This window comes from Schistocerca nitens, chromosome 4, assembly GCF_023898315.1.
Source record: "Schistocerca nitens isolate TAMUIC-IGC-003100 chromosome 4, iqSchNite1.1, whole genome shotgun sequence".
NCBI classification, from domain to species: domain Eukaryota; kingdom Metazoa; phylum Arthropoda; class Insecta; order Orthoptera; family Acrididae; genus Schistocerca; species Schistocerca nitens.
In genome coordinates, this window is record NC_064617.1 from 343,474,606 (window position 1) to 343,496,427 (window position 21,822).

At 37.9% G+C, this 21,822-nt stretch overlaps 1 protein-coding gene across 1 annotated transcript in view; it reads left to right on the forward strand.

The window, feature by feature from the left end:
- The first annotated feature begins 1,099 nt into the window (after positions 1–1,099).
- LOC126252299 (fatty acid synthase-like) overlaps positions 1,100–21,822 on the forward strand; it is a 48,520-nt gene continuing 27,797 nt past the window's right edge. The window contains exons 1-5 of the mRNA XM_049953181.1: positions 1,100–1,194; positions 1,610–1,687; positions 2,346–2,597; positions 3,775–3,889; positions 8,641–8,811. Of these exons, the coding sequence (XP_049809138.1) occupies positions 1,100–1,194; positions 1,610–1,687; positions 2,346–2,597; positions 3,775–3,889; positions 8,641–8,811 (711 nt within the window). The remainder of the gene's footprint in view (positions 1,195–1,609; positions 1,688–2,345; positions 2,598–3,774; positions 3,890–8,640; positions 8,812–21,822) is intronic.

Genomic DNA, 21,822 nt, shown 5'->3' on the forward strand with positions numbered 1-21,822 from the left:
AGATGATTGTAACAAACTTGGGCTGTCATATAGTGCATGTCAATGGATTTTAGCCAAAGAACTGAACACGAGATGAATTGCGGCGAAGTTTGTCCCTCGCCTTCTCAGCATCAACCAACGAAACCTCAGTATCCAAATATGAACTGAGCTGCAACAAAAATGTCAAGAGTGTCAAAATTCTTATCCAGAGTCATAATAGGTGATGAATTTTGGGTTTATGGTTATGATACTGAAATGAAGCAGCAGTCTTCAGAATGAACAACACCATCTTCTCCTAGGCCAAAAAAAAGCTCGACAAATTTGCAGCAACATGAAGTCAATACTGATCATTTTTTTCAATGTTCAGGGAATAGAGCATAAGGTGTTCGTTCCAACTGGTCATTCTATCAATGGGCAGTTTTACTGTGAGGTTTTGAGGTGACTGAGGAAAAGTGTTCTCTACAAACTGTCACAGTTGTGGAAACAGAAAGACTGGTTGGTGCACCATGGCAACACAACCATGCACGTATCACTTGTTTTGTCATAATTTGTGTCCAAAAACAACACTGCTATGGTCTCCCATCCTCCCTACTCACCAGATGTAGCCACATGTGACTTCTGCATGTTTCTGAAGATGAAAATCATGTTGAAAGGGGGATGTTTTGGCTCGATTGAAGACATCCAAATGGAATCACAATGAGTCCCGAACAACCTTCATCCTGCAGACTTTCAGGGGTGCTTCCAGAAATAGGAACAACACTCTGATGACTGCATGAATGCGTGAGATGACTACTTTGAAGGTGATGGAGGACATTAATATTCTGATTTTTACAGTGAAATTCTTGAATATTTTTGGTGGCACTTCATATTTTGGAGACCTGGTGTAATTACGTTTTCTCTATCAGAGTCCCTTCTAATGCATTTTGAAAATCAACTTGGTTGCAATTACAATAGATGTGCCCTACTACTTTTCTTATATACTTTCAGTGTTGCTGAAGGTACCCAGGAAATTCACATTGGTGATCTTAAAACTAACTCAAACAAACACTAATTGTTACTTAAGTATATTTTTGTGTGTATATATTTAAATGTACTTACAAGCAGTTCTGTTAAAGAGGTAATGGTTTACAAAATCAGGCTTCAGCTGTGCAGAAGTTTGTTTTCACAGTTTAAAGCACCGCATTATTCTGCACTGTGTGGACACCAGTTATCACTGTATGGCAGCTTTTGCGCACAAAGTCAAGTGAAACAATGAGGATCTCTGAGACTGTCAGCCACTGGACACTGAACTAAACTAATCTCTGCCCAAACGGGCCATGAAGGCCCAACAGTACCGGCTGGCTACCGTATCATCCTCTGCCCACAGACGTCACTGAGATGCGGATATGGAGAGGGACATGGTCGGTACACTGCTCTCCTGAGAAATTATGAAAAACAAAAAGTGAGAGAGAGGGAGAGAACTACTAATTGGCCTTTTCTCCTGTACAGTTTTGTCAGCCATTTAGTGAAATAGTGCAGAAAAATGTTTTTGTCAGCAAGTTCAGTAAAGCTAAAGATATCAGGTTCTGATAGGGAAATGCAGCAAAGAAGAATGTGATGAAATTCTTACCTGTGTATAATTTTTTGACAGAGATTGTATTGTCAAGGTACAGTTCATAATGTGGTCCAGTAGAACCGAACAGCTGGTGGTGGTATGGCTGATCATAAAGTAAATACAGTTATGAAAATGAGCAGATATAACTTGATCAGCCATCTGCATTATCTTTATTTTGCTTGGCTTATTTCAGTACTTGCAGAGTCTATCAATAACTGCCTATAATGATCATAGCACTAACAGGAATATATAATGGGTTTAATCATGGTTATGCAAAGCGGGTGCATATTTAATCTATACATATCAGTCTATGGTAAAAATACTGAAGTTGTTCATGCTGTGACCGTCAAAGTAAAGTAAACAACACACAGCTCTAATTCAACTGAAAAATAAGGGTCAGAGAACTGAATCCAGTGAACATGTGGAATTCAGTGTTGTCATTTCTGTCATCATATTATATCTTAACACTTCAAAGCCTCTTGAGTATAGTAGATATGTCCTGGTAGAATGTAAATACTTCAAGAGAAAAGGAAACCACTCATTGAAAAGCAGTCAGATACAAAAAGGAAAGAAAAGTTGCTAGATTTTGGAATAATCCTTTCTCACTCTAACCCAAGAAAGAATTACTCTGTAAACTGATAAGTTTTCTTTACTTTTTGCACCTCTCAGCAACTCATTGTTTCTGCTTTCTGGTGAGTCATCTCCTTTGCTGCTGAAGTATTTACAAAGCGTCATATTTATTTATTTGAATGAATTATTTTGTCTGTTGCAGATGTCTGGTGCTGCTTGATCCTGATGTTCCCAAGTTTGATCCTAATCTTCCATTCTATAATGACCAACTTGCATTAGGATTGGCAATGAATGTATATAAAGATCAATGCTGGGGAAGCTATAGATACACTTTGCAACCACCAGAACCAAAATCAGTAATGACAGAATATGCTTACATTGACATACAAAACCCTGGAAATTTGTCTAGTCTGTGTTGGTTGCAGGCAGAGCCACCACTCAGCAGCAATAAAGTGTGAGTTAAAAAGAAATACATCTGTTTCCTGATTCATTGTCTTTCTTTGCAGGTACCTCTACAGTCACATCTATTGTGATATGCAGTAAAATAGTGCATATTGGTATCGTTATGAAGAACAACAACATTTAATACATATGTTTGTAGCAACTTTCATTTTTTATGTCAATGGAAGTAATCAGTTTTTTTTTTAAATGTTGTATAATTGGATAGACTTACCCATCTGGGTGACTTTTAAGCATTCTTGCCATTTCTTAAATCTCACCAGTCATTTTCCTTCATCTGTCTACCTTCAGCTTTAACCCTTCTACCAGGAGAAAGAGCCACTAAGTATCCTGCTGCCGTTGGTGAACGGATTGTTTTGGTCTATCCAATCATATTAACTTTTGTTTTGTGTATGATAGTAGTACTACTCATACAAGGTGTCTAAAATCCTGGAATTTTATCAAGTAGGTACATGTCGACAGCCTCCATTAAATAGTGGGTAGCCCAGACACTCTCATTTCTTATGTATTGATGGTAATGTATGCTTGCTTGTTAATGTAGCCTTGAAGACAATAGTAGTCCAAATGATTTAATAATAAAAGCAGTGACAGTCTTGTTTGTCAACAAAGACCTTCACTTACTCTTAATGTAACTCTGTGACTTGACCAAAAGGGCAACAAAATACTGACCTGCCACTGTGTCATTGTGTCTTAAGGCATCATTTAGATGAGATCTGGAGGCACATGTGATCAGCACATCACTCTCCAACAAGATGTGAACTTTCCATATCTTGGATCCATTATATCTCATTCAAGTAACTCTTACAAAGGAAATTTCCCTGGCAGCATCAGTAATTGAATCCAGCTTTTCCGCATAGCAGTCAGACACATTACTGTTCAGCTATAGAGGTTAACTCACAACTTATTCTTACATAAACAAAATTTTCCAAAAGCAGCAACATATCCATGTTGTGACTTAAAAACACTAAAAAAAGCAAGAATATTTTATGTATGTAGAGATCATTTAGCACAAATATCATGTTTAATTAATGTGTCATTAATTTGTATCTTTAAGAAGAGTGTGTGTGTGTGTGTGTGTGTGTGTGTGTGTGTGTGTGTGTGTGTGTGTGTATGAGTGATTGTACAGAAAATATTGTCCATTGAGAAGTTACAAAAGGTATTTTGTTCAACAGGGACATTCCAGAAAATTCTTTCTCTGTGTATTTTTCTGCTTTGAATTTCAAGGACCTTATGATGGCAACTGGAAAACTCCCAATTAATGTTCTCCCAGGACAATTATCAGAACAGGTGAGCTTCTCATGAAATAGGATTTTTAAGAATAATTTATTTAGTTTTATGTAAAAATAATAAAATCACCTATACAGCAACATGTAGAAGTAGATTAACTACAAAACATTTTACCTCCTGTGTAATGATGGTGTACCCAAAGCAACTCAAGGGAGCTAAAACAAAACTTTAAAATAAGAGAGAGAGCAGACAAAACTCACACACACACACACACACACACACACTATTGTCTCTCAACACAACTTTCCAAGTTATTGTACCTGATTTGTTTGTTTTTTCTTCATTTTTCCTTTATGTATGAAAACACACACATTTTTCACATATTATTCATATTTACATCGCATTCATTTATTTGATTAGCTTTGCAGTTATACTTTCTTTTGTATGGCACATACCATGGATCCTTGCTCCTACCTATGGACAAAATGAGGTGATGTTCTGGTTAAGGTTGTGGAGTCACATTCAGGAGAAATGTGGTTCCAGTCCCTGAATCTGGCTCTGCAGATTTATGTTTTCCATGATTTTCCTTCTTCCTTTACTTAAATACAAGGTGGGTTCCTCTGAAAAGGATGTGACTGATTTTTTTGATTATCTTTGTCGTATCCAAGGTTGTGGTTCAAATGGTTCTGAGCATTATGGGACTTAACATCTATGGTCATCAGTCCCCTAGAACTTAGAACTACTTAAACCTAACTAACCTAAGGCCATCACACAACACCCAGTCCAAGGTTGTGCACCATCTCTGATGGACTCATTGTTGATGTAATATTAAACTTTAACTGTCCTTCCATTTACTTCCTTTAACAACGGAAAATTTCCCTGTATCTAGCAAAAAATCGGTCTCACGTAATGTTACTGGATTGTTATTAAATCATGTAAACCTCCCCACCCCCATCTCCATATTCCAATGGCCTGATCACTTAATTTCCCTGTCTGGATGTGAATCTTCCTTTCACAATGGTCTCCATCTGCTCAAACTTCATGAACCCTTAGCTCTCACCAGTTTACTACTTCAAAATCATAGCACCTTGAAATTTACATTCATGATCTAATTTTAGTCTCTCCATAAAATTCTTCTGCTTTGCAATTCCTAATTACTAGATCCCTTAAATATGCTTACTTCTGAACTATTACATCAACCAATACAAAACAACATTAAAAAGTATCTACCCTATTAACCACTTCTCACACCCTGGAATATCCCTATGCACTGTAATGTTGCTCATCTGTGTCCATCAGACATTCCCTTTACCCTCTTATAACCAACTAATCCTGTCTTGTTTGCTAATCTATTACACATAGAACCTAATCCCAAGAGTTCCTCTTTTTATCCAGTGTAAACCAGAACCCAAACAGACCTCAAAGACAAATCTCAAAATGGCCTCCAAACTCCTAGTGATAAAGAAGTAAGATTTCTCTACAAAGCCTTTAGCAGTAGTCCCATTTCCAAATGTAATGATGGTGGGTTTATCAAAAATACACTTTCCTTTCCCCATTTACTACAATGGAAACATTTCTTTTCCACATGTATGAGAGATTAGATTCAGCACAGTGTTGACTTTGAAGACTGGGTATCTCAGTTTTATCTCCATTCGACTGTGATCCATTCATACTTCCACCTAACCATCCATCAGAATCCTGTATGGATGTTTGGCCTCCAGTCTCACTCACTTTATTTCTGTGGATGCTTCCACAATAAGACCAATCTCACAAAAGCTGAAAGAACAGCTATTCACTGTCTTAACCATCCTATCTGCATTAAAAACTCCACCACTTTCATTATGAACCTTGATTATTACATGGAAAAGAACACTACTAATTTGTCTGGTACTCTCATCTGCCAGGCTGGTTGCAGTGACCTCATCCCAGAAGTCCAACTGGCCTCCAATCTCTTGATCTTCCAAAAAGCTCTCTCCAGAATGTCTTTCTCTCCTCACTTTTGCCATATCAAGCACCCAATTTCTGTGTACTTCCCTAAATCCATACACTATCATCCATCCATGAGGTCATACTATTGTTACAGCAGCCTCACTAAATGAACCTTTGCTCTTGTGAAGCAGTACCTCCAAACTATTTCCTACAACCTACAATCTAATATCAAGGACACTAATCTGTTTATGTATCAAGTGTCCATCTCTCCTTTCTCATTAGCATCTGGTGCTCTGCTCATTACTTTTGATGCTAATTTCATTCATATCAATAGTATTTTGAAAAGGATAGGAGAGAAGATATTGAGCTGCAGATGAGTGCAACGAAAAGACTGCTATACATTTAAGCTTTCAGCCAAAAGGCCTCCTTCTGAAGTAGGAAACACATATACAGGCACAACTAACACACACATGACCACTGTCTGTGGCCATTATAGCTGGACTGCAGACAGCAACTGCACCTGATGGGAGCAGCAATCTGACATGGGTGATGGGCTATGGAGGAGGCCTGGTGTGCAGAGGGGGCAGGATAGTAGAGTAGGGGTGGGGTAAGGTGTAGGACTGCTTGTGAATCTTCACCGATGGCCCTGGTCTTTACACCATCAAACATTACCACTCCCAACATTGATGAATTCCAAACCCACTACCTCCTTCCTGGTAAACAAGAGCAAAAACATCAGCATCTACACTGATTTCTCCTTTGAGGGTATCATCTAATAATAAATTGTGTTGCTGTCACAGGCACTCGAATGGCACCTTATGATGCCAACCTCTTCATGAGTCATGTGTCTAGCCCCTCAGAATCTTAAATCTCTTATTAGGCTGATGTATTATTTGGATTCAGGATGAGGACATCATCCTTCTTCCATTAATATATGTTGTTGTGTAAAATGTGCTTCTGGCATGGAGAACCACAAATAAAGCACATCATTATCAATTAAATTTAGTGTTGAAGCAGATCAGACACCACACGAATTGTTGTATCAGACTTAGCACTTCTATTTCTTTTAATATTGACCTTGACATTCAAGAGTATCAATGATGCATTCATTTCTGTTATCATAACTTCACTTGAAATAAAATTATCTTGTCAAATATTTAGTCAAGGTAGTTTTGGCCTAACTGTAATATACATTTTTCATCAGTTTAGACTATGTGGTAATATCTATTCATGTGACAAACACATATTTTCTTAATTAATTCAAGTTGTCAAATATTTTTTGACCGGGGATATGTGTTGCATTTTTAATAACTTTCAGTTAAATTAGCTTCTGATCACTATATTCAAGCAAATATCATTCATCTAGTAATCGCAGCAAACAAAACTTGTCTGTTTTCAGGTATGGGAATGGAATTACTTTCATAAACCAGGTAATCAGTTTTCAATAAAACACATGACCATTATTTATTCACTGTACTTTCTACATGGACTTAACCACTTAATAAATGAACCATCGACTATTAAAATGGCCAAGAGCAGAGTTCATATAAGAAATATCTGTACAATACAAGACTCAAAATGGGACTGACTACAATTTTAGTTCAACAGTAATTCATTTTTCACATTGACAAATCAAATTGGCTATAGGACATTAGGTGTCCTTCAGCTTCTTGTGATTGATGGCTGTCAAAAAGCTATGATTTGTGTCCAGTGATGCATGATGCTCAAGCTGCATGAAGCTTAGCTGTCTGTTCTCCTCATACATAAAAGAAACAACGCAAACACTTTGTATATGAACTAAACAGATAATAGTATTACAATCATGGACCAATAATATATATATATATGATAGAGGGAAACATTCCACGTAGGAAAAATATATCTAAGATGATGTGATCCCTCTCCTTCCCTCTTTCCTGATGAGGCAACAGTTTGTTGCGAAAGCTTGAATTCTATATATATATATGTGCTGGCAGGTCGACAGACACACAAACAAACACAAACATACACACAGAATTCAAGCTTTCGCAACAAACTGTTGCCTCATCAGGAAAGAGGGAAGGAGAGGGAAAGACGAAAGGATGTGGGTTTTAAGGGAGAGGGTAAGGAGTCATTCCAATCCCGGGAGTGGAAAGACTTACCTTAGGGGGAAAAAAGGACGGGTATACACTCACACACACACACATATCCATCCACACATATACAGACACAAGCAGACATATTTAAAGACAAAGAGTTTGGGCAGAGATGTTAGTCGAGGCAGAAGTGCAGAGGCAAAGATGTTGTTGAATGACAGGTGAGGTGTGAGTGGCGGCAACTTGAAATTAGCGGAGATTGAGGCCTGGTGGATAACGGGAAGAGAGGATATATTGAAGAGCAAGTTCCCTCTTTCCTGATGAGGCAACGGTTTGTTGCGAAAGCTTGAATTTTGTGTGGATGTTTGTGTTTGTTTGTGTGTCTGTCGGCCTGCCAGCGCTTTCGTTTGGTAAGTCACATCATCTTTGTTTTTAGATGTATTTTTCCTACGTGGAATGTTTCCCTCTATATATATATATATATATATATATATATATATATATATATATATATATATATATATATATATATATATATATATATATATATATATATATATATATAAACCTCTACCATTCCTGGAGTGACCACATCAGTGAAATAACTGTACATCTCAGTGTACACAAAGAGGATAACTGTGGAAAGTGAGACTTGGCAGAAGATAATAGGAACATAGAAATATATTGTTATTAACTGATCTCTGTATTAATTAATTCTGTAATAATAACAATAATAATAATAATAATAATAATATGTAACAGCTATGTTTTCTTTTTCAATAAATTATCATTCAAATACTTTTTCAGAACAGCATACTTGGTCTGGAATTCTCTGGGAAAAACAGAAATGGTAGACGAGTGATGGGCATTCTTCCTGGCCAAGGCTTTGCAACTAATGTTATTGCTGAACAAGTTTATGATGTTCCACAGTCATGGACTTTAGAGGATGCAGCTACAGTACCTGTTGTCTACACTACAGTAAGTATCAGTGTGGATTTTGTGTGGCATAAAGGCATTGTATTTTGTGATGAAATTGGTACCTTACTGAGTCAAACTGATCTCACTTTTTGTGTTGAGATGATTCAAATACTGGTCTGCATACCCATATAATGAATATTATTTACTGTGTGATGTAACCTGATAGCTATTGTCTGTTTGTGTGTTGCTTAGTTGGTTTTGTTGATGAACAGTACACTACCCATTTTATTAATTGGCAACTCCATGGAGAGTTCTGTGCACCACAACCAGATAATGGATACAATTGGAAGGAGATACAGCACTGGTCATATTTTTTTGTTTTATTATCCGCAAAATCGGTTCTCGGTCACTTATTGACCATCCTCAGTGCTGTAATATACAATTAAAATTGGTAGGCACTGGTATCAACAAGCTTAGAGTGATCACATAAACTGAAATTGCCTTCAAATTTGTCAGTTTTTTTTCCTTTAAGAGTGACATACTGAGTCCAGAAAGTCTTGAATTATCTGGTCTGATACTTTTTAAAGCTCATTTTTTTTCCACTAAATGACAGTATGGAACTGTATCGAATGCCTTCCTGAAATCAGGAGCTTGGCATTAAGCTGATTGCTGATGTCTATGGCGAACAGGCTCTCAGCTGAGTTTTGCAAGATCCCTGCCTGCAGAATCCATTTTGTTCTTTGTGTAATCTGTGTTGATTTTTCTAGAAGAGATTTTTGTTCTTCAGAATTATAACACGTGAGCATAAAATGTGTTCCATAATTCTACATCTGATTGACTCCTCAGTATAGGCCCATAATTATCTGCATGCTTCTTGAATGTGGAACTGACTTACACTTTTTTCTAGTCACTAGGTGGCTTTCATTGCTCCTGTGATCTACAACAAACTGCTGCTAGAAGGGGAGCAAGTTCATTCACATGAACTCTGTAGAATCTTACATGTATCTCTTTGGTCCAGGTGCCTTTCCATTACTAAGTTACTGTAGTTTGTTTTCTATTTTTAGCCTAGTATCTGCCATTTTGATGTCCCTGTGAAGAATCAAAGGAGAGACCACCCTCAGCAGTGAAACAGTTTTGGGTGACCACATTCAATATTTTTGGCCTTCTCCCTATCAGCCTCCACTTTGGTGTCAGTAGGGTCACTGGGTGACTGAGCAGATGATTTCAGCCACTTTCTGCTTACTGAATTTACATAGGGTTGTAAGATTAGTTAGCAAAATATTACTTTCAAAATTACTGACCACTTCCCCCATTGCTCTCAGTATGCTCGTTTTTGCTTTGTTTGACTTTTGTGTGTCAAGTATGTTTTGACTTCTCATAAATCTGTGATGAATGTTTCTTTGTTTAGATAAAAACTTTCCGACATGGCTATTAAACTATGGTGAGTCTTTCCCATCCCTTAAAACCTTGCTCAGATAATACTTGTCTCATGTGTGCTGGATGATGCTTTTCAATTTTATGCATTTGTGCTCCAAATTTCTGTACACAGCACTGAATTTTTGAGGTTGACTACCCAGATATTCTCTGCAGTTTGTATTCCATCATTCTTGCTAAGTAATATTATTTTCCTACCTTTCTTAAGGGGACCACACCATGGTTCAGGTCGAAAAAACTCGATTTTAGGTTTTCAACATATTTCGATAGATTAAGGTTTTATTTAAGTACTCTGAAAAGGAGTTTGCTGAAAAAATTTTTTTTCAAGCATTTAAAGAGCATTTTCCTACCACGTGTGTTCATGTGCCACGCCCACTTTTCTGTCACCCACTTTTCTGCATATATTTTAGATTTTTATATCCCCTACATTGCAAGTTCAGGATTTTTTTATTCTTGAGTATGTTGGTTATGCTTGGAATGCAATGATCGGTATTCTTTTCTTTCTGCTGTTTGTAAACAACACGCTTTCAAACACATGGTTAGTTCTGTTCAAGTGTGATTGCGAGTAGTTGTTATACTTACATTTGCACTGCTTGTTTGTGTGTGTTTTGTTGTGTTTATTGAAGACGACAAAATGTAAAGGTATTTTCAAGAAATGACAATTTAGAGGAAACTAGTTTAGAAAGCTTTCTGTACAAGAGGTGGTGCAAATACAGTAGGGCTCAGGCAACTGGAGAATCTTATTATCACCAGCATTCTCTTCCTGCTGCTGTTATTACAGCAATTAAACCTATTTTCAGAGACTTGGTTCACCCTGACCTTCTAAGGAAATGTCTGCATGGGCAGACACAGAACCCAAATGAATGTTTCAACAGCATAATTTGGAACTGCCTTCCTAAAACTGTATTTGTAGGCATGCATGCAATGAAACTAGAAGTTATGATGCTGTTATTACATTCAATTGTGGTAATGTTGGAAATTTTGGGTACTGAAAAAGCTGAGAATTAGTCCTGGTGAAAATATGATCACTGGGCTGCAACATTGCGATAAAATGAGGATAGCTGATGCAGACAGGTCTGCATCTAATATGGCCAAGAAAGCCAGACAAACATCCAGGTAGGCGAAAAAGAAGCTAGAAGACCTGCTAGAGGCCAAAGAATGGCCATCGTATGCAGCAGGACAGTTTTAATTAACTGTATGTAAAAAATTTCAAAAGTTTTTTCCTTTGAAGTCAGTTTCCCACAAACTATAATTTTCAGTACATATGCCCCATTATATCAGAAACTATCATAGATAAATGAATGAAATTTTCAGAGACTCTGCATAACATAAAAAGCCACCTCTAGTACTAAATTCATTAATATTTCCCCATTAAGAAGTGCACAAAAAATATTTTCTGCAGAAAAAACTTAATATTTTTTGTTAATAAATTTAAAAAAAGTGTTTCTTAAAAACTATAAAATGGATATAGGAGATTTTAGTACAGTTGACTCTATTAGCATCATGTAACATACAGTAAAAATATTAAGGTCCTGCTTCAAATAGTTTTTTTCAGAAATGGGTCATATACTTACCTAAATTAACAATAGGTTAGATAGGCAGGTTGTGGTCCCCTTAACAGGTTGTAGCAACACCCATAGTCACTGATGCTATCACAGCCTTATGACCACTGAAGCCTCATCTGTATTAACTTATTCAAAAAGTTGAGATTGTTAGGTGGTATTAACACATTACCTACAGAGTTGGCTCTCAAACTATCTGCTCAAAGCACTTTTTGAACAAGACAATCAAAATAATGTCATGCAAATCCATGTCTCTGGTGCCAGTTCTGACTTCATGACTCTCCTGTTCTGTAGGTGGCAAACTGAAGCCTACCCCCTATTATAGTAGCATCATCTGGAATCTTATTCATTGAATTCTACAAGTTATTTCTTAAGTACTCTGCCACTACAGCTCCTGAAACAAGCAGTTTATAAAAGCATCCTATCACTATGTTTGACCCACATTTGATGCTTAACTTTCACATTTGGAATCCTTAATAATTTAATGAAATATTATTGAATTCTGTACGGCAATTAATATACCACCAGTGCTGGTCTCTAATCTATCATTACAATTTAAATTCCAATGTGTATTTAGATTTTGTTGCTATACAGTGCCACTTTCAACCAACTGTTCCTTATAATATCTCTGCATTATTACCTTTCATAAATGATACAAAGTACGAGACCTACCATGGATCCTCGTGCAGTTTACTAAGACATTAACATTTTAGATTTCCTATCTGTGAGAATGAAAATTCTTTGAGAATAATGTAACTGATCGATCTTTGATTTTCAGCCATGTAGGAAAAGATAGATTGCTACTTACCATAAAGAAGACATGTTAAGTTGCAGACAGGCCCAATTAAGAGACACTCACATATAGGTTTCGGCCACAGTCTTCATCAGTAAAGAGAGACTCACACACTCAACATTGAAACACACACACAAACAAGCCCACCTCACACACACACATGACTGCCAACTCCAGCATCTCATGTTGGAATACATCATCACGTGAGATGCAAGCAAGAACCTGGAGGGGGTGGGGAAGGGGCAAGAGAAGGGATGGTAGTGTACAGTCGGGGAGAAAGATGAATGTTGTCTGGTGGACTGTACAGGGACAAGACTGCCAACAGGCACAGCATCAGGAGGTTGTGGGGCAGGGAGGTGGGGAAAAAAGGAACAAAACAGGAGAGGAGGTGGGAGAGACGGGTGGATGCGTTGGCAGAGGGCTGTAAATAAATAGCGTGGGAGACTAGAATTGTGAGGAGATGATATGGCAAGGGGGTGGAAACTGCTGGATGCAGTGTGTGAGGACAGTATGTTACCATAGGTTGAGGCTGGGATAATTACGGGAGGGGAGAATGTGTTTTAAGGATAACTCCCATCTGTGCAGTTCAGAAAAGTTGGTGGTGGAAGGAAGGATCCAGATAGCTTGGGTAGTGAAACATCACCTGAAATCAAGTGTGTTATATTCAGCTGCATGTTGCACCACAGGGTGGTCTACTTTGTTCTTGGCCATAGTGTGGCAGTGGCCATTCATTCTTGTGGACAACTGGTTGATTGTCATAACAGCATAAAAAGCTGTGCAATGATTTCAGCAGAGCTGGTAAATGAATAGCTACTTTTCCAGGTGACCCGGTCCCTGATGGGGTAGGATAAACCTGTGACAAGACTGGAATGGGAATTGCTGGGTTTGTTGGATTACGCTGGTTTTGTACCTGGGTCTTCCACAGGAGTATGGTCCTTGTGGCAAGAGTTTCAGATTAGGAATGGCATATAGATGGACCAGGATGTTGCAGAGGTTGCGTTGGCAATAGAACAGCACTTTAGGAGGGGTGTGAAGTATCTCAGGTCAGATGTCCCTCATTTCGGGGTATGATGAAGGTAATCAGAGCCCTGGCGAAGGATGTAGTTCAGTTGTTCCAGTCTGGGGTGGTAATGGGTGATGAAGGGGACATGCCTTTATGGCTGGTTTCTGGGGGTGGTGGGAGGATTGAAGTTGTGAGGGGAGTTCTGTTTGCGGTCTAGGTCTGGGGTAGTGCCCATCTGTGAAGGCCTTGGTGAGACCCTCAGCATACTGAGCAATAGAGTTTTTGTCACTGCAGATATGCCTATGGGTAGCCAGTCTACACAGCAGGGATTTTTTGGTGTGAAAGGAATGGCAACTCTCAAAATGCAGGTGCTGTTGGTAGTTGGTGGGTTTAATGTGGACAGAGGTGCACATGGAGCCACCAGAGAGGAGAAGGTCAACATTTAGGAAGATGGCATGCTGGTTTGAGGAGGACCATGTGAAGCGAATGGGAGAGATGGTGTTGAGGTCATGAAGGAACAGAGATAGGGTGTTTTGCTCTTGTGTCAAAATCATGAAGATGTCATCAATGAACCTGAACCAGAATAAGGGTTCTATGTTTTGGGAGGCTAGGAAGGTCTCCTCTAGATGGCCCAGAAGAAGGCTGGCATAGGAGGATGACATGCAGGTACCCCTGGCTGTGCCATGAATTAGTTTATATGTCTTCCCTTCGAATTAGAAGTAATTGTGGGTCAGGATAAAGTTAGCAAGATGTATGAGGAATGAGGTAGTGGGTTTGGAGTCTGGAGGACCGTGAGCATGAGGGATGTTGGTATATAGGAAGGTGGTGTCAGCAGTGATGAGTAGGGATCCAGGGATCAAAGGAGTGGGCATGGTGGAGAGCCAGTGAAGCAAGTGGTTAGTGTCTTTGACACGAGAGGCTAGATTATGGGCAATTGGTTGGAGTTGTTGGTCAGTGAGTGCTGAAATTCTTCCAGTGGGGTCACAATAACCATCCACAATGTGGCGACCAGGATTGTTGGGTTTGTAGATTTTGGGGAACATGTAGAACCTGTGTGTGTGGTTGTCATAATAGGGGTAAGGAGGGAAATTGATTCAGGGGAAGTGTTCTGGGAAGGGTCTGAGGCTTTAAGTAGGGATTGGCGTTTGCATTGGACTTCTGGGATGGGTTTACTCCACCAAATTTTATAGGTAGAGGAGTCAGACAATTGGTGGAGGTCTTGTGCCAGGTAGTCACTGCGATTCATGTCAACAGTGGTGAAACCTTTGTCTGCGGGTAGTCACTGTGATTCACGACAACAGTGATGGAACCTGTGTCTGCAGGTAGGATGATTAGGTCAGGATTTGTTTTGAGGTTGTGCATGGCTGTTCTTTCTTCAACTCAGAGGTTGTTGTTCTGAGGAAGGGGCCTGGAGAATGATGGTGAGGCTAAGTTGGAGGTAAGGAATTCCTGGAAGGTGACCAGCAGGTGGTTAAGTGGGAAGGGGGGATCATGGTTGGATGATGGTATGAACTGGAAGAGGCAAGGTTCAATGTTGGAATTAGGGTGGTTTTGGTTGGAGGGATTGGCAGCAAAGAAGTGCCTCCATTGCAGGGATCAGAAGAAGGAGGACAGGCCTTTGACAAGTCCAGTATGGTTAAATTTGGTTTTAGGGCTAAAGGTGAGGCCTTTGGATAGGACTGAAACTTCTGTGGAGCTGAAGCTTTTGGTGTAAAGCTTAGCAACAGTGATGGGAGGCTCTGGATTTGTTGGAGGGTTGGTAGAGGGTCGGTAGGGAGTTTTAGGGGATGTGGCAAGTTGAAAAGGTCAGCAAGGCAGGGTTTAGCTGTAATGAGGGGTGGACGAGGAGGAACACTGTGGATATAATAGGGATTGGATAGTGGTGCCCCGAGGCAGCAGTAGAATATCAGCAGATTGGATAATTTATGGAGGTGATGTCTGGAATGCTCCTTCATGTGCTGGAGAACAAGGGATTCAGTTTCAGAGATGTGATGCATGGAGAGTCACCTAAGCTGAAACAAACCATGTCTGCACTCTATACACTGTCAACCATTTCTGATCCATTTAGGAAGACCTTACAGTTTCCAACCATATGACATGAGGTCCAACATGACACAACCTAGTTTGCAACAGAACCTTCAAGTCTTCTCCTCATTTTAAAACCAAAGGATCTGATCACTTTGGGAAACAATACTGCAGAGTGATCTCATTGAAAATCTATGGGTAAGGCTGGTCTTCTAAACTTTCTCTACCAGTCACTGAAATGAAGGAATTATGAGTTTGGACCCCAGACAACAGGCAGCGTTCATTCCAGTGTGTAACACAAATTGTAGCTTGTTGCACCCTCTTCCATGAAAGCTTGCTGGAATACTCTCTTCAGCATGTTGAATGAGAGTGCACAAAGCGATCCTTTCCATTTTTTCTGCCTCATAATGGATACTGTCAGTAGTTATTGCATGATTAACAGACTCTCGAACTTCTGCACTTGCTTCCCTGACACAGGAGACTGCAGGCTTCCCAGCTGGTGAAGTGTGTTTCCATTGGATCAGTTACAATTTCAGTGGAATACTACACCTCAACCTTGTTGATTAGCTTCCCTTGCACAGGCCCCCTTGACCAAACACTAACATGTCAGTCACAGCCAAGTGGACAAGCGGTAATAGATCCCGTACTTCCTCTAGAGGAGACAATATTCATGGGAAAGGATAGAACTTGAGATACCTTTGATATCTCTGGTACATGACTCTCAGTATTTTACCTAATACACCTGTTCAAAGAAGCGTCCAGTCACTTGACAACAGTCAGAGTGATTTCCATCTGACTGCAGACAGCAACCAACTAATCTCGTACCTATAACATCGATCGCAGTGGAGTTGCATTCTACCTGGTGCAGTATTTACATGAACATTAAATAGGTATCTCTGAATAAACCTTGCTGATTCAGTTTTAATTTAAAGCTCTGTTATGTTGCAAGGAAAGCAAGTTTCCTTTAAGATGTGAAACTCAAAGTGCTCAATAAAAATGGTTTGCTTTATAACAAGAGAAAAACCTGGAATAAAATTTACAGACTCCTTAAAATAACATTATATCTTGAACTTTGTTTTTGAAGTTATGCTTGCTAACAGATCCATGTAACAATGTCTAAAACAGAGCTACAGTTGGAGTCATGAATGACAGTGGTCTAGTTTATGGTGGTTCTGCTCACCTATGTCACACATTCTCTGACAGGCAGTGAGTGTTCAGTGGTGTTCTGAGCAATCTGCTGTGAATCTTGTAGCCAATGCAAGCTTTAAACATGATTTTAGCAAGTTATTTAGTGAATTTTTGTTCCGTTTGTTGTGAGAAGCATACTTTTACAGCATAAACCCTTTCTTTCAAACACAAAAGTAAATATACGCTCATTCCTCAACTGTTGCTTTTCACTGGGAACACTGTAACCCCAGTTTGTGCCTCGAGCTGCATGAACCATTATTGTTTGTGAGTAGGACTAAAATGTGCAACAGACGTTGACTATATAGAGCATTGCTGAATGAGAAACCAAATGGAACACAATAAGACACTTATAAATTGCACAAAACTAACTATTACACCATAGTAGATGGCTTTGTAATAGAGAAGTGTACATTGCAGTCACAAAATGTCAAACATGACGTGGAAGAAACAGCTCACTAAGCAGGGAAAAGTGGAAATTTTGCTCTAATTGCTTAGCGGCTTATGGAGAAATAATTTCTTGAAAAGATATTGCTACCAAAATTTGCAGACTAAACAACTGTAGCTCACCATTTACTATGAAATAAGTTACTCAACTGTAGCTCACAATTTCCTATGAAATAAGTTACTCAAGTAAACACACACTTAAACTAGGATGTGTTTGAAGGAGGATACTTATGCCAAAATTTGTGAAAATCTCTAATGAAGTTTACAACCTATAAAATAGTACATTTTGCACACCCTCTCGGACATTTCAGAATACACAATGTATCATGATACACACAAGCCTTGACACAATCAATGGGAGAATGTGGAAAATGACTTGAATAGTAAAATATTAGAATCTTTAATCTGAATTTGGACCTATCTGGCACAGAAAGGATAAATTGGAAACCAGCTTATAAACTCAAATAAATGTGTAAAATGCTGGATGTTTTACTTAACTGAATCTGTTAGACTTTGCACTAGTGTGTCAACGACAAAGACTGTAGTATCAGTTTGTCCCACTGAACTCAACAAAAATTATGGAGAATAAATGTTCCTGTCAAGCCTGGGTACGTAACTTGTCTTTGCTGCAATTATATCTGCCTGCAAGAAAGTCTTAGGGTCTCCATAATGTCAGGACCTGCTTGTCTTGATTAATCAGATCTACTAAATAATGTGGTTGAAATGAAAATGTACTGAATTCGAAGTTTGTTCGCACCACAAAGATGACGTAACGTTGACTCTACAAAATCAGAGACAACACTATCCATGACAGGGGTGCTGCCACTGGTCCTTAAAAAATCAGACTTTGAATACATTCATTGTTTATAACAGTAATTTTGAAGTTTACAGTTAAGAGTTGATTAGATTTCGACAGAGTGTTACAGAATTTCCATTTATAACTCATTGCAATCATTCCACAATAATAAACACGCCAAAATATACAGTTATTATTACCAAATACATGAAATAACTTTTCATAAGAGTATTTGATTTATAAATGTTAACAACTTCTTAAACAAAGATTTAATATTTTACTATATTTCTTCATAATTTCCTTTCAGGTACATCAATTTCATTAATTTAGTCAACTAATGTCATTGCAAAGTGTGCTAATTAGTTTATTTAAGTTCACATGTATAGACAGCTAACAGTAACACAACAGTGAACATTGGGAGAATACTTTGGAAATACAAAGTCAAATGCCTGATGCCTACACTACAAGCAAGATATTCAGGGCAGAAATCTCTAAAATGTCAGCTGTTGTTTCCATCAACAGCAATTTTACAACAGATTTCCACGAAACACTATGTAAATCATAACACTAAAAATCAATTTTATCATATACAAGGAAAAGGTTCTATTAACATGACTAGAGTTTCCACAGTTTTCATAAAACTCTGTGGATGAAAGACGTGTGCATTTACCCAACATTAGTTTCACAAGTTTTGTCCTCTGTCATTATCAAACTAATGAAATAGTGCTTCATCTCTAATGACTCTGTGGTGGTAGCATATTAAACACGAAATAGTGGTAATAAAAAATTGTTACTTTAAGTGCAAAATGTAAGATTTATTGGAAAGGTATTGCAGAGCTTTAGTTATTGAATAACTTAATTACACCATGGGAAAGGAAAACTGTGGTGGTAAATAATCAGTTTCTTTTCATTGTTAATACGTATTTTGATGCATGAGAATGTTTCCTATGAAAGGTCTGTAATTATCCTGTCAAACAAGAAATAAATTGTGGAGAATAAAATTTCAAATGACTATAATCTGATAGCTAAATTCTTCAAGTAAAAGTTAAATAACAACAAAAATGCTGTAGCTTTTATCATACTAAGCAGAATTCTTTTATAAGATTTGCTGAGGATGTCAAACAGCACAAATCTACCATTTTGATATATTATGAGCCTTGACAAAGCCTTTAACCATGATGATGATGATGATGAGGTCTCATACTCCGAGGAGCGTAGGGGACGATGCGGGAGACCCGTACTGCTGTACTTGGCAAGGTCCTAGTGGAAGTGGTTTGCCATTGCCTTCCTCTGACCGTAATGAGAAATATGTTTAGATTAGATTAGATTAATTATTCATTCCATAGACCCATAAAAGAGGGAATGTCCTGAGTGTGGAACATGTCAGATAAACACATTACAAAAATGTAATTAGCAAACTTGAGTTTCATTAATTTTAATGATCCTCAGTCAATAAACAGTAAAATTATGTACATGAATTAAATTTAAACTTCTAATATTTACAGGTTTAATACTTACATCTGCTTTCATTAAATCCATCATTCAGACATTTGCTAGTTTCTTGGCTATTACAACCAAGTATTGTCAAAAATTAAAGTAAATTATTCATTTCAGTTATCCTCAGTTAAGAACAGTCAGATTATATACAAGATTTAAAATTAAACTTCCACTATTTACAGACTTAAGACTTACACATCTGCTTTCCATACATCCATCATTCACACAGTAGGTAATTACTTGGCTGTTACAACCAAGTATTGTCAAAAATTAAAGTATAATAAATTTTCATTAAAATGGTCTACTGCACTTGTTGAGAAACTCATGGATGGAATAGAAGGAGTTGGGCACCAAAAATTCTTTTAAATTATGTTTAAATTGTGCCTTGCCTGAAACTAAATTCTTAATGGTTGCTGGTAACTTCTTGAAAATATGCGTTGCTGAATACTGGACTCCTTTCTGGGCAAGAGTAAGTGATTTTAAATCTTTATGTCTATTGTTCTTATTCCTAGTATTGATACTGTGTACTAGGCAGTTAGTTGGAAAAAGAGATGTATTATTTTCAACAAACTTCATTAAGGAATAAATATACTGAGAAGCTGTAGTTAATATGCCCAATTCTTTGAATAGGTTTCGACATGATGTTCTTGGATTTACACTACTCATTACTCTTATTATACGCTTCTGTACTCTAAACATTTTTTCTCTGTTTGTGGAGTTACCCCAAAATATGATACCATGTGACATAATGGAGTGAAAATAATCAAAATATGTCAGGTTTTTTTTTTTTTTTTTTTTTTTTTTTTTAGATCTCCTATGTCTGACATCATTCGTATTGCAAACACAGACTTGTTTAGGAGCTTTAGAATTTCGTTAGTATGTTGCTCCCAACTGAATTTATTATCAAGTTGTAATCCCAAGAATTTTACACCCTCAACTTCTCCTATTTCCATGTCATCATATTTTATACACACACCAGAAGGAAATCTCTTGTGAACTAATATAATGTAAGGACATGCAATGCAGTCCTCTTACATGGATGAAACATCACCTTCATGATGTGATGTGGAGGGTCATACTGACAAGTTGCGTGAGAGGCATAAATCCAAACTCAGAATATCTTTTATGGGTAAGAACTGAGTGGAGAACATAGCATGTGGAATCCCACAAGTTACGGAACTAGCTACATTCCTCTTCTTAATCTATATAAATTACTTTTCAGTGTCATTAAGAGGCTAATCTTAACTGTAATGCTAGATGATGACACGAATATACTTTCTGTAGCTAGCCTACATGGAATACTTGTACTCCCTGTTGTTTTACAGAATTATCTTCTGGTATGAGCACCTACTGTGAAGAAAGTATTCCTTCAGAAAAAATCAGCGGTAATAATACTGTGAAATGAAGTCTACAAAGGCTCCTTAAAATGTCATGGATTTCTTACACCCACTTTTCAAAATGTTTACACCTCAATGCTATTTGTTGCTGTTAAAAAAATCAGTTTCAATTGAACAGAGATTTATATAATCACAATACACAACAGAGAAATGTACATTTTGCCTCCTTCTCCAGTTACAAGGATTGTCTTGTAAGCTACTGTGAAGTAGTCTATCTTCAACAGCTTCCATCAGGAATAAAGTAAGAAACTGGGAATCCATAGCTCATCAGGAATCTCCAGAACTTACACCTGGGCCAAGAAGGCCTCATGCTCAGCTTTGGCAACATAGCTCTCTTTGTAAAGGTGCATATAGGAGACTCCCTGTGCTTCATAGGAGAAAAGTGTGGACCAGCACAAATGAAACTGTTTGAACTGGTCCTAAAGTCAACCTATTTTCTATTTGATGGAAATTACTATGAACAAACAGATAGAGTACCAGTGGTCTGCTCACTGTGACCAGTAGTGGCCAATATGTGTACGGAGGCACCTGAAGATAAAGCCTTCAAGTCAGCAGTCTGCTGTGGTTAAACTCATGTTTCTCTTGGTTTGTAGATGATACATTCATAATGTGGCTGCATGGATGACATCACCAATAAGACTTCCTATAACACCTGATGTCATTGCTACAGAACATAAAATTCATGATCGAGATAGAAAAAAAAAAAAAAAAAAAAAAACTTCCACTTCAGGATGCACTCAATGATCAAAGACCAGATGGAACACTAGAACACAGTGTCTATCATAAATTGACACATACTACCATATATTTGTGTGCCTCCATCTGTCATGCTTCTTCACAACAAGAACATGTCCTTAGCACATTAGGGCTATCTCAGACAGTGATAGTCTAACAGCTGATTTCTTGCACTTAAAGTCTGTAGTCCATATGAA